Raw genomic sequence first — 15364 nt, forward strand, 5'->3', positions numbered from 1 at the left:
TCAGAGCCATGGAAACACGCAGACAACAGCCATGGAAACACGCAGACAACAGCCATGGAAACAGACAGACAACAGCCATGGAAACACGCAGACAACAGCCATGGAAACACACAGACAACAGCCATGGAAACACACAGACAACAGCCATGGAAACACACAGACAACAGCCATGGAAACACACAGACAACAGCCATGGAAACACACAGACAACAGCCATGGAAACACACAGACAACAGCCATGGAAACGCACAGACAACAGCCATGGAAACACACAGACAACAGCCATGGAAACACACAGACAACAGCCATGGAAAATTTGTTCAATTAGCAGAAAGTAGGGACTGGGAGAGATGTGACAGGGAGAAAGAAAGCATGAGGTGGTAGAGGAATACTGGAAAAAGGATGACATTCTCTTAACAACTAAAACTGTTTATTTTCAAAGCCTTGACAGGAAGACGTTAAAAAAAAGAAATCACAGGTATCACTATCGTACAAACATGATTACCTGTACACACAAGTACGCAAAACACAAACTGATGAGCACAAACACACACCATACATACTATATACACACATCCACACACTATATACACACACACACACAGTAAAGAAAACACACTTAACTGCAGAAATATACTTAGATTTCCGTACGTTAAACTCGACAAACCAGCAGTTCACCGCCGACAATACTCGTGACAAACACATACAAACAACAAGGGCTTTTTTTCTTAAAATAGTTATAAAAGAATACAAATGTCTCAATAGAATGAACATTATAATACAACAAAAATGCTTATGAACATAATTTATAACACATTTATAACAACAAGCACATTGCTGAGGACACCTATATTTTTTACAAATTGCAATAAAATACATCTTTATTACAAAACAGAATAGACAGATAATATGGTTAGGTCTCTCTGTCTCTCTCTATATATATATTTATAAATATTACAGAATATATACATGGGGTTCTCTTTCCTAGAAACACACATTGTTGACATCACCATCATGCCAGCAAAGCACTCTCCAGGGTCTCTATGGCAACCACAGGGATGGCCGCCACCTCAAAAAACACCCTGTAAACAGAATAAGGAACAAGGAAAACCTTAGATGTTGTTTACTTATTTCTCCTCCCAGACTGCATCTACGTTGGATGTTGTTGCTGTTGATGCAGCAGATAAACAAATCAAACAAGATCAAAACCAGAAGTGAATCACCACTGACTAATTCAACCAATTAGCTTCTGGGAGGAAGTTAATCAATATGGATGAGAGAGGGGGGGAGTAAAAGAGGGCGAGTGAAAGAGAGACAGAGAGAGCGAATACAGGGTGTTCTTTCTGGTAAACACAGATGAGCTCTAATCTGCATCGTGCACTCTGTACTGATCATGTCTAAAGTGTGCACTCTGTACTGATCATGTCTGCATCGTGCACTCTGTAGTGATCATGTCTGAAGTGTGCACTCTGTAGTGATCATGTCTGAAGTGTGCACTCTGTAGTGATCATGTCTGCATCGTGCACTCTGTAGTGATCATGTCTGCATCGTGCACTCTGTACTGATCATGTCTGAAGTGTGCACTCTGTAGTGATCATGTCTGCATCGTGCACTCTGTAGTGATCATGTCTGAAGTGTGCACTCTGTACTGATCATGTCTGCATCGTGCACTCTGTAGTGATCATGTCTGCAGTGTGCACTCTGTACTGATCATGTCTGAAGTGTGCACTCTGTAGTGATCATGTCTGCATCGTGCACTCTGTAGTGATCATGTCTGCATCGTGCACTCTGTAGTGATCATGTCTGAAGTGTGCACTCTGTAGTGATCATGTCTGCATCGTGCACTCTGTAGTGATCATGTCTGCATCGTGCACTCTGTAGTGATCATGTCTGCATCGTGCACTCTGTAGTGATCATGTCTGAAGTGTGCACTCTGTAGTGATCATGTCTGAAGTGTGCACTCTGTACTGATCATGTCTGAAGTGTGCACTCTGTAGTGATCATGTCTGAAGTGTGCACTCTGTAGTGATCATGTCTGAAGTGTGCACTCTGTAGTGATCATGTCTGCATCGTGCACTCTGTAGTGATCATGTCTGAAGTGTGCACTCTGTAGTGATCATGTCTGCATCGTGCACTCTGTACTGATCATGTCTGAAGTGTGCACTCTGTAGTGATCATGTCTGCATCGTGCACTCTGTACTGATCATGTCTGAAGTGTGCACTCTGTAGTGATCATGTCTGAAGTGTGCACTCTGTAGTGATCATGTCTGAAGTGTGCACTCTGTAGTGATCATGTCTGAAGTGTGCACTCTGTAGTGATCATGTCTGCATCGTGCACTCTGTACTGATCATGTCTGAAGTGTGCACTCTGTAGTGATCATGTCTGAAGTGTGCACTCTGTAGTGATCATGTCTGAAGTGTGCACTCTGTAGTGATCATGTCTGCATCGTGCACTCTGTACTGATCATGTCTGCAGTGTGCACTCTGTAGTGATCATGTCTGAAGTGTGCACTCTGTAGTGATCATGTCTAAAGTGTGCACTCTGTAGTGATCATGTCTGAAGTGTGCACTCTGTAGTGATCATGTCTGAAGTGTGCACTCTGTAGTGATCATGTCTGAAGTGTGCACTCTGTACTGATCATGTCTGAAGTGTGCACTCTGTAGTGATCATGTCTGCATCGTGCACTCTGTACTGATCATGTCTGAAGTGTGCACTCTGTAGTGATCATGTCTGCATCGTGCACTCTGTACTGATCATGTCTGAAGTGTGCACTCTGTAGTGATCATGTCTGAAGTGTGCACTCTGTAGTGATCATGTCTGAAGCGTGCACTCTGTAGTGATCAGGGAAGAAGCGTACGTACTTGTGGGCGTACTTGGTGCGCACGGCGCGGAGCTTGTCGTCGGGGGGGCTGGACAGCATGGCGTGCAGTCTGCGCACCAGCGGAGCCAGTTGGGACACATCGTACCCCGAGTGGTACTGGAGCACGGGGGGCTGGGGGGGGAGGAGAGGGGGAGGGAGGAGAGGGAGGAGAGGGGGAGGGAGGAGAGGCGGAGGAGAGGGAGGAGAGGGGGAGGGAGGAGAGGAGGAGGGAGGAGAAGGGGAGGGAGGAGAGGGAGGAGAGGGAGGAGGGAGAGGGAGGAGAGGGAGGAGAGGGAGGAGAGGGAGGAGAGGGAGGAGAGGAGAGGGGAGGGAGGAGAGGGGGAGGGAGAGGGAGGAGAGGGGGAGGAGAGGAGAGGGGGAGGAGAGGGGGATAGGAGGGAGAGTTAGTCTTGTTTATCCCTTGTGCTGCCTTCGGATCACATGACCCAAAGGTTCATAACGAACCATCGTTGTGTTTGGTTTGTTATCAACGTCAGAGATGTCGGTATGCCACTGCATACTTATGAATAATGATGTTATTTTTTTTTTTTAAATAGCATAGAAGTATGCAGTGGCATAACGACATCTCTGACGTTGATAACAAACCAAACCGTTTCAAAATCGGTTGAAAATTGAGCAAGTTACAGTCATTTAAAAAGTACATGTAGCATCAACACAATGTTACGGGTGAGCGAGTTGACTGTAGCAAGATGGCCGCCATGTGCGGACGTTCTAGACTCCGCCGTAAGACATCTAGTGTTTATATACATCTATGGTGTGTTTTTGTGTGCGCGTTCCCAAACCCACCCATCCTCCCAGGTCCTTGGTAACCATGGCGAGCAGCAGGGAGGCGGCGGCGAGGGCGGAGCCTCTCTCTGGCAGCAGGTCCATCTCCAACAGGCTCAGCTCACACGTGAACCTGGCCAGGGTCAGGGTGTCCATCCCTGCACCCACACACTGGGGAGGAGAGAGGAGGACAGGTCACACACACAGGACAGGTCACACACACACACAGAGGAGAGGTCACACACACACACAGGACAGGTCACACACACACACACAGAGAGGACACGTCACACACACACACACACACACACAGAGGAGAGGTCACACACACACACACACACAGAGAGGACAGGTCACACACACACACACACACTGGGGAGAGGTCACACACACACACACACACACACTGGGGAGGAGAGGAGGACAGGTCACACACACACACACAGGACAGGACAGGTCACACACACACACACACAGGACAGGTCACACACACACACACACACACACACAGAGGAGAGGTCACACAAACACACACACACACAAAGGAGAGGTCACACACACACACCTTGGCGTAGCGCCGCAGGAAGCGGTAGGAGACAGGAATGTTGATGTCGAAGCTCAGCGTCTGAAGGATGCTCGTCTCCATGGAGATCAGCTCCTCCCTCTTGTAGGCGTCATCACAGATGTACAGGAAGTCGTCCAGGCAGGGAGGAGAGCGCTCCTGGAGGGGGGAGGGAGGAGAGAGGGAGAGAGAGGGGGAGGGAGACAGAAGAGAGGTGGGGAGGGTTGGAAAGAGGGGGTTGCGAGCAACAACAAAAAAAGTGTTATGCATGAGTGCGGTCAAAAATCTGAGAAAACCCTTACTGCGCGCGCGTGTGTTCTCACCTCGAACTTGGAGGCTATGAGCATGGCTGTGGAGCCAATGAGCTGCAAGGCCTCTCTGTTGACGGGGCAGGCAGACAGGAAGAGGTCGGTCAGCTTCACAGCCAGGTACAGGGTCTCGTGGTTCAGCTCAAAGTTCTCCTGCACGCACACACACACACCATATGGATCAGATATGCATTTGCACATACGCACTCATATATATACACACACACACACACAATCATATAGATATACACACACACGCAGTGTTTTCGTTTTCACACAGGAACAGAAAGAGATGCAAAATAACGACCGGTTCAAACACACACACACACACACGGGCAATTATTGGTGAGTAACACGCACCTGGACCTCCACCAGCCAGTCCACCAGTATGGCCCTCATCCCTGGGTTGAGACTGGGCTGCTGGGCCATGTAGTCACACACAGGAAACTTCTCCTGGGGACAGGATGAGTGAGGGAAGGGAGAGAGAGAGAGGGGCAGAGAAGGAGAGAGGGAGTGGGGGGTAGACAGAGGGAGAGAGAAGAGGGGAGAGTGATGGAGGAGAGAGGGACAGAGTGGTGTATGAGGGGACAGATGAAAGGGAGAGAGAAAAAAAAGGAGAGAGGGGGGTTCAGGAGATTACAAGTATGAACAAGAGGACGCTTTGATGTTCAGAGAAGCACAAATGACTGTGTGTGTGTGACTGTGTGCTACCTCTCGTTGTTTGAGGTAGTCAAAGATCTCCTTGGCGTACTCTGCAGTGAGGGAGACGTCATTCTGGTGCTCTGAGTCTATATCAAACTGCTCTGGGATCTGGAGGGAGGAGATTAGCAAGGAGAGAGATGGAGAGAAGAGAGAATTCCAGGCACAGGGAAAGAAAGAGAAAGAAAAAGGAGAGAAAAATGAGACCAAAAAAATGAAAGCCACATTTGTGCATGACAATATTCAAGTCTCGCTCTTTCAAGACTCTGTCAGCAGGACTTCCTGACTGTCAGGGCTAGACAACAAAAGTGTGTTCAGTATCCATCTCTGCTCTGATGAGGATGAAGATGACCCTCCAGGCTCTCGTACCTGAGGTCTCTGCAGGTGGGGGGGTAGCTCTCTACGAGGGGGGGCCTCCAAGACCCCCAGCTCCTCTACTGGGGGGGTTGCTGCCCTCTCCTCCTCCTCCTCCTTCTCCTCCTCCTCCTCCTCCACCTCCTGTTTCTTCCCCTCTTCGGGTCCTTCTGACCTAACAGAGGAAGTCCTGGAACACAGAGGTCAGTCAGGCTCAGAGAGGAGCTCCCGCTAAACACACACAGTAACACATGAGGGGAAACGTGTGTGAGAGAAAGAGATTAAGAGAAAGTGAGAGTGTGTGTGTGAGAGAGTGTGAGTGTATGTGAGTGTGTGTGTATGTGACTGTGTGTATGAGACAGGGTGTGTGTGTGTGTGTATGTGAGAGTGTGTGTATATGAAAGTGTGTGTGCGTGCATTACTTCTTCAGGTTGGCCCTGTTCTTGGAGGACCCCTTGCTGGAGGTGGAGGTCTTCTTCTGGACCTTCGACCCCGTTTCCTTCTTCCTGCCTGGCAGAGAGAAGCTGAGCTTGCCGGCCTATCAGAGAGAGAGAGGTTTTATCAACAAAACAAAAAAAATATTGTCCAAACCGCCTGTTAGCCACCCGTCAGGTCTGGAGTGCTTGCAGCATCACAGATTCCCCCAGGGCATCTTATCCACAGGGGGCCTGAAACTAGAATCTCTCCCTCTCACACACGTATGGATCCCTGCCGGCGAAATCAAACGTAATCGCCCGGAAACATCTCCCGTCGTCATGGCGATCCGACAGGCATCGACCAACAACCCTGTCAGAAGGACTAGCAACAGGACCGCTGGGCTCCGTTTCGATTCTCTCAGGTGGCGTCCTGAGAGAAACCAGCATCCTTCTTTTCCTCCTTCTAGGCAAACCTAGGTCACGATTCATGGATTGGTTGTTTCGCGGAGTCTACTCACATTGGTGATGTCAACGAAGGCCGCTCTCTTCTTTGGGGCTCCCTGAGGCTGAGCGGAGGATCTCTTTACCTGGAGGGAGCCTTCCTCCTGTGTCACACACACACACACACACACACACACACACACACACACACACACACACACACACACACACACACACACACACACACACACACACACACACACACACACACACACACACACACACACACACACACACACACACACACACACACACACACACACACACACACACACACACACACACACACACACACACACACACACACACACACACACACACACACACACACACACACACACACACACACACACACACACACACACACACACACACACACACACACACACACACACGTAAGACGGTTGCCTAAATGTGTAAGCGTCGTAGCTTAGCGAAGAAGCTCAGCCCTAACTGATACCTAAATAAGGAATTGTACTATTTGTCCCCCACAGGAGGCAATTGGTTATGCATGTTGAGCGTGATCTCATTAGCTTTGTTCATTTAGTTGGTGAACCAGGTTCATTAGGAAAGTGTTGAAGAATATTTAGCTCGCCAGCATTACGTAAGCAAAACAAACAAGTTAGGCTAACTCAAGGCTAACTATTTCAGTTTGTCACTATAAGTGACGTTTATTACCTGGTTCTCCGTGGCTTTCGCGTGCAGTTTCGGTATCCTGCTACCGCCCGTAGCAGTCGGTTTCTTTCCCCTCACAAAAGGCATGGTGTCCTGATCCCAATCTTAGAAGGATGCAATGGGTATACCGGGTGCTATATCCTGTATAATACAAATATGCAATAAAATGGGCGGGTAACATTTGAAAATAACGACGGGTTCTTCAAGCCGCAACTTAACCTGGCTTTGTTTACCGCTAGCTACTTAGCTCCCGAGCTACTACGATGAACAAACAGGCTGAGTTGAGTGCATGTGGATTTTATCTGCGACACATGCAGCAAGGCGAAATGTTTGAGAAAAACTGTTTGATCTTACCTTGTTTTACGATTTTGCAGTGAGTTCAACCAAATGCAAAAGTAACGTAAATCATCCAATTAATTCCACAGTGTAGACTTGTGTAAAGTTCTCTCTGCGAGCCCGTAACAAAAGTGTGCCGCTGTTAAATCCAAACCTTATGCGGAAGACGCCCATTGGCTGAAGATCGTGCGCAGCTGTCCTATCGGCACGTAGCTAGGATGCCGTTGTCGAGCGGAGGCGGCCACAGAATTTTCAAACTCCTTAGCAACCAATCAGATGTGGGCTAAGAGGATTTTGTTGTCGTTGAGTTTGGCATCGCATAGATTGCAAACGCCCACTGTTAAATCCCTAGAATCGAACTGGAAAAAAACAATTTCCTTAAAGACCTAAACTCAGAAATGGTTTTGTATACCTCATAACCTGGTCAAATGTTTCTCATGCTGTCAGTTTAAAATCAGTTGGTTCTTAATCTGATTTTAGGGTTGCCACCCGTCTCGGTTTTCCCGGGATTGTTCTCTTTTATTTTCCCTCTACTGCTATTCTATTTTTCATGGCTTCCTGGAAAACAACAAACATGTTTGAAAAAAACATTTTAAAACATCAAATTTTTAGTCCGAAAATGGGTAAAACACAGCGAAGATTGGCCACTGATTGGTAGCAAATACGAAAGCTTACTACCGCCCCCCTCAACCCTCGCACTATGGGCCTCACACAGAGATGGAAGCTAACACACACTCATACACAGGAAGTGATTCTCACAGTTATCTGTCACACCATTTCCTCATTGAACTACACTTTCGTCCCAGACAGACCCAGCTCAACGCAAGTTTCTGCTTGGCCTGCAGCTCACTGAGACGGTGAGTATCATTATACACCCAGCTGTGTGCCTCTCCTCATATCCCCTTCCTCTCCTCTCATTTCCCCTGCTTTCCTTTCACTTCCACTCCTCTCCCCTCCTTTCCTCTATCCTCCTCTCCCCTCGTCTCCCCTCCTGTCCCTTCCATTCCACTCACCTGCTCTCTTCTCCCTTCCTCTCCCTCTCCTCCTCCACCTCCTCTCATCCACTTCCTTCAAGTGATGAACTATCTGTCCTCTAACAACCAATTGCGAAATGACCTTGGCGGTGTTCGAGAAGCGGTGAAAAAATACTAGTTCTGCTACCATGAAAAACACCAGAAGATTTGCATCTCCATATAGATGGTCAGACTATCGTCTCATCTCTCCCCCTCCCCTGCTTCCTTTCATCGCTCTAACGTCTTCCCTATGTCCTCTCACTTTCTCAAAGTGATTGTTTTCACTTGTCTTTCGACCGGGGTCAAATCTGCTTTGTTCCTTTCCAGTGGGGTGCCCTTAATTTGTCTCAAAACAGCATAACCATCACATTGGGGCGCAGCCAAAAAGCATAAACTGTGACACGAATCAAGGCCACCCCATGCCTCCTCTGGTGCATTTGATCCTCTTCTGTCTCAAGTCAGACCCCCGGAACGAACGGCAGGGGAGGAAAATAAATAAAGAAGGCATTGAATCCGCCCGAGCTCACTAAAGATGGACGCACAAATCCAGACAGACATAAAACGATGTTTTTAGTGATGGAAACCCTCAGGCACCATCACATCCCTGATGATGATTTCATCAGGCTCTGAATCATCACGATCCCTCCTGGTGATAGCATCACTGGGCTTGGCGGGCTTTCGGGTGCAGAGTTGGAAGGTTGGAAGGAGAGATGGTTCACACATGGATTCCGTTACCTTCTGGAACATTCCGTTGCCCCTTGGAACACACTGAGGCAAAAGCTGAAGACGAGAAGTCTCTGTGAAGATTTATGTCGAACCCTCGATATGATCTGTGAGTGACGGAATGGTGAAAGAACACGCAATTCCCACACATGCCAACACTCACAGATGAAGACATGTTTTTACATCTAAATTCAAAACTTGGATTATGTACAGTTGGTAAATTGAAAACCGTTTCAAAGCACATCGAAAATAATCAGTTCAGTGAAACCGTTTCAAACAGGCACTCATCTACCATGTCAGCAGACCGTGAACTTCCTGTCTGTCACGCGCCTCACTTCCTGGAACCTTGCACATAACCTGAGGAGCCCCGACCACACTCAGTTTCCATCCTGTGACTGTTAAGCAGCAACACCTTCTGACTCTGAAAGGATGGTTGCTAAGAAAGCCGTTCAGATGAAACCAAAAGAAAAAGTGTATGGTTTATGGTCAACCAAAAGTTTATGGTTGTTAGTTTTCTACAGCCTTTTTCTGTTCCTTTTTTTCCTGTAGGTTTCGATGAAGGCGGCGAGAGAAGCTACAGAACCCGGTTCTGACCCCGGGGTTCCGAAGGTTCGGGAACGCGCCCGTGGATATCCGGATCACAACAGCAGCGCCAACAGCTCCCGCAGCTCCGCGGCCCTCATCGACGGCTACGGCCAGGACCTGGCCCGGAGGATCCTGCAGGGGGCCGGGTTCCAGGGGCCCCCAGAACCTCCCTGGGACAGAGAGAGCCTGGCGGGGCAGCTGGCCTCCCTCACCCTCCAGGCCGCTCTGAAGGAGGCCTCTGAAGGTGGGGGAGCAGATGGGGAGGAGCAGCCTGGATGTTCTGGGTATTCTATCTCAACCTCCAGGAACCCCCCCTCCTGCTGCCCCTCCCTGCCCCAGAACGGCCTCCCCAACGCTGGATCCCTGGACTACCCTGACGCCCCCCCGACCACCCCGCTCCTTCCAGAGATGGTGAAGAGCCGGGACAGCTTCACCCGGAGGCTGAAGGGAGGTCTGGCCAACGAGTTCCTGCCCTCCCCGTCGCCCCCGCCCCCCACCCCCAAGGAGAAGACGATTGAAGGGCTGGGGTCGGAGGTCGCCGAGGAGCCCAACCAGGACTTTGTGGGGCGTCTTTTGTGCTCGTTGTCGTTAGAGACCTCCGAGAGAGGAAGGGACGTCGTCTGGGAACGAGATGGTTTTTCATCAGGCACTGTCCTGGACAGCTACGGGGACAAGCGAGGACCCCTCGACAGGGTCGAGCTCGAGGAGTATGCGGGGGCTCTCTCCGATGAGATCATCGGCTGGATGACCAATCGCCGCCCTTCGCCGATGGAACTCCGGGAGCGAGGTAGCCGCGACGACGACGGCCTCGGTCTCGCGGCAGGCCGTCTGGCGGAGAAGATCGTCACGGCCGCCCTCACCGTCGTCACGGAGACGAGCGGCGGGAGGAAGCAGGAAGTACGGACGACAGGAAGCCAGGCGACGAGACCCGGAAGCGAATCCGCTCCGTCGCGCCACCTCGGCCCTGTGGACGAGGAGACAGAGCCGAAGCCTGGACGCGTCGCCACAGCTTCTGCTGAGGATCGTGATCCTCCAGGTGGGGAGAGGCTGAAGGCCTACGCTGGCAGGCTGGTCTTCGAGGCCCTCTCCCAGGCTGCAGCTGAGCTGAAGGGGGCATAGCTCCACCACAACCTGGTTATTTTTCCATTGTTCAACATTTTTGTATTCTTCCTGACTGATTTATGATGTGTGATGTTTCTATTGTACTACATAGTGTATTTGTAGTTTTGGTTTTTCATTTATTTGATTTCTATTAACGGATTTCAACTCTTGTTCTCCCGGTCACAACGAATAAATGACAGACAAAAAAGTTCTACTAGCTCTCCTAATCACCAGCCAATCAGCATCCAGCTGCACTGGTCAAACCACCCTGATTGGCTAGCCTGACCATGCACCCAGTCAAACACATCACCCTCCAGAGTCTGCAGTGTTTGTTGACGTGCGTGTGTGTGAGGGTGTGTGGGTGTGTGTGGGTGTGTATGTGTGTGTGTGGTAATGACATGTAACAGCCACTAAAGGGCGCCACCCCAGAAGTAATCAGCTAACGGGATGATCTTTAGTTTATCTTCTATATCATATGTGTACAATGTGTGGCTTTAGCAGACACAACACACAGGAATAGCATAGCACTGACATCAACACAGGGGACAGGGGAAGGTTGTGAATCTCCCACCTTTCCAGCCAGCAAAAATGGAAAAACAAACAAGGGTTCAAAGCAAATATTTGGGGTTTTTAAAAGTCAAGACACAGACAGAAACCACATAAATATTATTGCTGTTGTTCTTCAAACAAACTTATAAAGGATGTGGTGACTGAGCAGTCTTGGCCTGGAGTCCAAGGACGAGATCAAGGCTCGTATCAAGCCTGAACACACACATGCTGTGGTTCTGACCATGAACTGATTAGCTCATCAAGAACTGGAGTGTGGGAGTGTGGAAGAGAGGATGACATCAGGGTGCTTAGTGCCCAACACACATTCACACACTCACACACACACATTCACACACTCACACACACACATTCAACTCCAGTAATCCGCTGGGCTGGTTTTTGAGAATCACATTTGTAGGAGTGTCAGGAACCAAACCACCGGAGATGCAGCTGGACACACACACACACAAAAGGATCACACACACACAAGGAACAAACACACACACACACAAGGAACAAACACACACACACAAGGATCACACACACACACACACAAGGAACAAACACACACACACACAAGGAACAAACATACCCACACACACACGGATCACACACACACCCACACGAATCACACACCCACACAAGGAACAAAAAAACACACACACACACGCAGTGGATGCACAGCGGAGGGTGTGTGGGAGAAAGGATGAGGTCAGTGTATGTGTGCTTTAGTTTAACTTTTGTTCGGTTCATATTTGGGTGGGGTGCCTTGAAAACACCAACCAGCAGGAAACACACTTCCAGAGGTCTGCCTGTGGGCCTACTTGATAATGTGCAGTCGACACACACACACAGATACACCCACACACACACCCACACACAGTACATACACTCACACACACTGTACGCACACACCCAAGCACACGCACAGTATATTATACACACACACTATACAAACCCAAACACACACCAAACACGCACACACACCAAAACACACACATAGAAAACATCTGATCATCGTTGTCAATTATGTATTTTCAATTACCTTGTTCCTTGTTGATCTATGAGGTGAAAAGTGAACGTCTCGTTACAGTGTTTCAAACCAACCAGAGGTCCTGGGGGTGGGGTGGGGGAGATGAGGGGCTGGAGGGGGATGAGGGGCTGGAGGGGGATGAGGGGCTGGAGGGGGATGAGGGGCTGCAGGGGGATGAGGGGCTGCAGGGGGATGAGGGGCTGGAGGGGGATGAGGGGCTGGAGGGGGATGAGGGGCTGGTGGGGAGTACTGAGGGGGAGGGGGATGAGGGGCTGGAGGGGGATGAGGGGCTGGAGGGGAGTACTGAGGGGGAGGGGGATGAGGGGCTGGAGGGGGATGAGGGGCTGGAGGGGAGTACTGAGGGGGAGGGGGATGAGGGGCTGGAGGGGGATGAGGGGCTGGAGGGGAGTACTGAGGGGGAGGGGGATGAGGGGCTGGAGGGGGATGAGGGGCTGGTGGGGAGTACTGAGGGGGAGGGGGATGAGGGGCTGGAGGGGGATGAGGGGCTGGAGGGGAGTACTGAGGGGGAGGGGGATGAGGGGCTGGAGGGGGATGAGGGGCTGGAGGGGAGTACTGAGGGGGAGGGGGATGAGGGGCTGGAGGGGGATGAGGGGCTGGTGGGGAGTACTGAGGGGGAGGGGGATGAGGGGCTGGAGGGGGATGAGGGGCTGGAGGGGAGTACTGAGGGGGAGGGGGATGAGGGGCTGGAGGGGGATGAGGGGCTGGTGGGGAGTACTGAGGGGGAGGGGGATGAGGGGCTGGAGGGGGATGAGGGGCTGGAGGGGAGTACTGAGGGGGAGGGGGATGAGGGGCTGGAGGGGGATGAGGGGCTGGAGGGGAGTACTGAGGGGGAGGGGGATGAGGGGCTGGAGGGGGATGAGGGGCTGGAGGGGAGTACTGAGGGGGAGGGGGATGAGGGGCTGGAGGGGGATGAGGGGCTGGTGGGGAGTACTGAGGGGGAGGGGGATGAGGGGCTGGAGGGGGATGAGGGGCTGGAGGGGAGTACTGAGGGGGAGGGGGATGAGGGGCTGGAGGGGGATGAGGGGCTGGAGGGGAGTACTGAGGGGGAGGGGGATGAGGGGCTGGAGGGGGATGAGGGGCTGGTGGGGAGTACTGAGGGGGAGGGGGATGAGGGGCTGGAGGGGGATGAGGGGCTGGAGGGGAGTACTGAGGGGGAGGGGGATGAGGGGCTGGAGGGGGATGAGGGGCTGGAGGGGAGTACTGAGGGGGAGGGGGATCCCCTTACTCTTATGAGGGTCCAGGATCTCCCCAGGACCCCTTTAATTTAACCAGCGCCTGGCAGAAGTCTGACCAGGGGTCATCCAGAGAAATGAGATGCAGACGTGTGTGTCTAAGTGTGTGTCTAAGTGTGTGAGGCCCCATGCGTCTAGGCTTGTGTGTCTACGTGTGTGTGTGTCTGTGTCTAAGTGTTTGTATCTAAGTGTGTATGTGTGTGTGTGCGTGTGTGTGCGAGGCCCCATGCGTCCATGTTCGTGTGTGTGTGTGAGGCCCCATGGATCCATGCTCGTGTGTGTGTGTGTGTGTGTGTGTGAGGCCCCATGCGGCTCGTGTGTGTGAGGGGTCAGTCTAGCTCGTCCCTGGTAGCCATGCTAGTGATACTCCCTCAGCTTCATACCTAACATGGCAGGAATGCTCACTCTGAACTCCTCACTCCTACTGCTGGCCCACGGACACACACACTTATATACTCTCTCTCACACACATACACACACAAATATACACACACACACACTCCCTCACACACTCACATACTCACACACACTCACACACATACATAGACACAAATATACACACCCACAGACACACACACACTTATATACTCTCACACACACACATACACACACAAATATACACACACACTCCCTCACACACTCACATACTCACACATACACACAAATATACACACACACACTCACACACACACTTATATACTCACACGCATACACACGAATATACTCACTCACACTCTTACGTACACACACATTCCCTCCCTCGCACACCCTTATATGCTCAAATGCAAACGTTCACTCACACACACTAACATACGTGCACACACACCTCATTTGTATGTACACAGAGTGGTTTAATATGTCGAGTTATCTGGATATCGAAAACACAGCAAGGCCGACACATGCACACACACACACACACACACACACACACACACACATACACACAGGGCCAGACGGACAGCTGTGGTATCAGAGAGGACACACACACACACACTGCATCTGGACAAGCGTTCTTCCTGTGTCAAGGGTGGAACAGTTGGCAGAAAAAGCCTGATGGAGGGAGGACGAGGAGGAAGAGAGGGGTTGCAGCATACAAAGCATGTATAGATGAGGGGATGATATTGGCAAGGAAAAGAGAAAAACTTTAGCCTCTGTCAATGTAATCCCCTGGTCTACAACTAGCCCTTCTGTGTGTGTGCGTGTGTGTCTGTGTGAGAGAGAGTTCAACACAATGTAATCCCCTGGTCTACAACTAGCCCTTCTGTGTGTGTGCGTGTGTGTCTGTGTGAGAAAGAGTTCAACACAACGCCAGATCCCTGTAGCGAGCTACTTTGTGTGTTATATGACCACCTCTCTCTCTCCTTCGTTTCTCTCGCATGTCTCACATGTCTCTCTCGCCCTCTCTCATTCCTCCTACAGAGTATCTTTCCCCCCGTGTCTTTCTTCTCCCTCTTTCGTTTGTCCCTCCTCTCGCCCTTCATCCTTCTCTCTTCCAGTCCCTCACCTTTCGTTCTCTCTATCCCTCTCTTTTCTCCCCCTTTCTCACTTTATCCTTCCAATCACTCCATCCCACTTTCTCTTTCTTTCTCTCTGCTCTTGGTGTCTGTGT

The 15364-nt window shown here is 50.6% G+C and overlaps 2 protein-coding genes across 2 annotated transcripts; one reads left to right on the forward strand and one right to left on the reverse strand.

Moving 5' to 3' along the window:
- Positions 1 to 419: 419 nt before the first annotated feature.
- ccnb3 (cyclin B3) lies at positions 420 to 7568 on the reverse strand. The gene is made up of 12 exons (XM_067261640.1): positions 7517 to 7568; positions 7166 to 7303; positions 6505 to 6591; positions 5993 to 6108; positions 5586 to 5760; positions 5229 to 5327; positions 4878 to 4970; positions 4533 to 4670; positions 4213 to 4368; positions 3669 to 3818; positions 2863 to 2993; positions 420 to 1082 (listed from the first exon to the last, which is right to left on the reverse strand). The coding sequence occupies exons 2-12, from the start codon at positions 7247 to 7249 to the stop codon at positions 1013 to 1015; spliced, it is 1299 nt and encodes a 432-aa protein (XP_067117741.1). The 5' UTR covers positions 7250 to 7303; positions 7517 to 7568; the 3' UTR covers positions 420 to 1012.
- A 739-nt stretch (positions 7569 to 8307) lies between these two features.
- On the forward strand, positions 8308 to 11102 carry si:dkey-171c9.3 (uncharacterized). Its single transcript, XM_067261783.1, has 2 exons — positions 8308 to 8355; positions 9784 to 11102. Exon 2 carries the CDS (start codon positions 9790 to 9792, stop codon positions 10936 to 10938), a length of 1149 nt encoding a protein of 382 aa, XP_067117884.1. The 5' UTR covers positions 8308 to 8355; positions 9784 to 9789; the 3' UTR covers positions 10939 to 11102.
- Positions 11103 to 15364: the final 4262 nt, after the last annotated feature.

This window comes from Osmerus mordax, chromosome 23 (genome assembly GCF_038355195.1).
Source record: "Osmerus mordax isolate fOsmMor3 chromosome 23, fOsmMor3.pri, whole genome shotgun sequence".
Taxonomy (NCBI): domain Eukaryota; kingdom Metazoa; phylum Chordata; class Actinopteri; order Osmeriformes; family Osmeridae; genus Osmerus; species Osmerus mordax.

What these genes read in the sequence shown, in the direction of transcription:
- ccnb3 (XM_067261640.1), bottom strand. Translation starts at nt 7,249, where the DNA reads ATGCCTTTTGTGAGGGGAAAGAAACCGACTGCTACGGGCGGTAGCAGG. An exon ending in AACAGGGCCAACCTGAAGAA is followed by an intron (nt 5,761 to 5,992) that starts GTAATGCACGCA and finishes TCTGTGTTCCAG; the next exon opens with GACTTCCTCTGTTAGGTCAG. An exon ending in TCCTGCGGCGCTACGCCAAG is followed by an intron (nt 3,819 to 4,212) that starts GTGTGTGTGTGT and finishes TCTCCTCCCCAG; the next exon opens with TGTGTGGGTGCAGGGATGGA.
- si:dkey-171c9.3 (XM_067261783.1), top strand. Translation starts at nt 9,790, where the DNA reads ATGAAGGCGGCGAGAGAAGCTACAGAACCCGGTTCTGACCCCGGGGTT.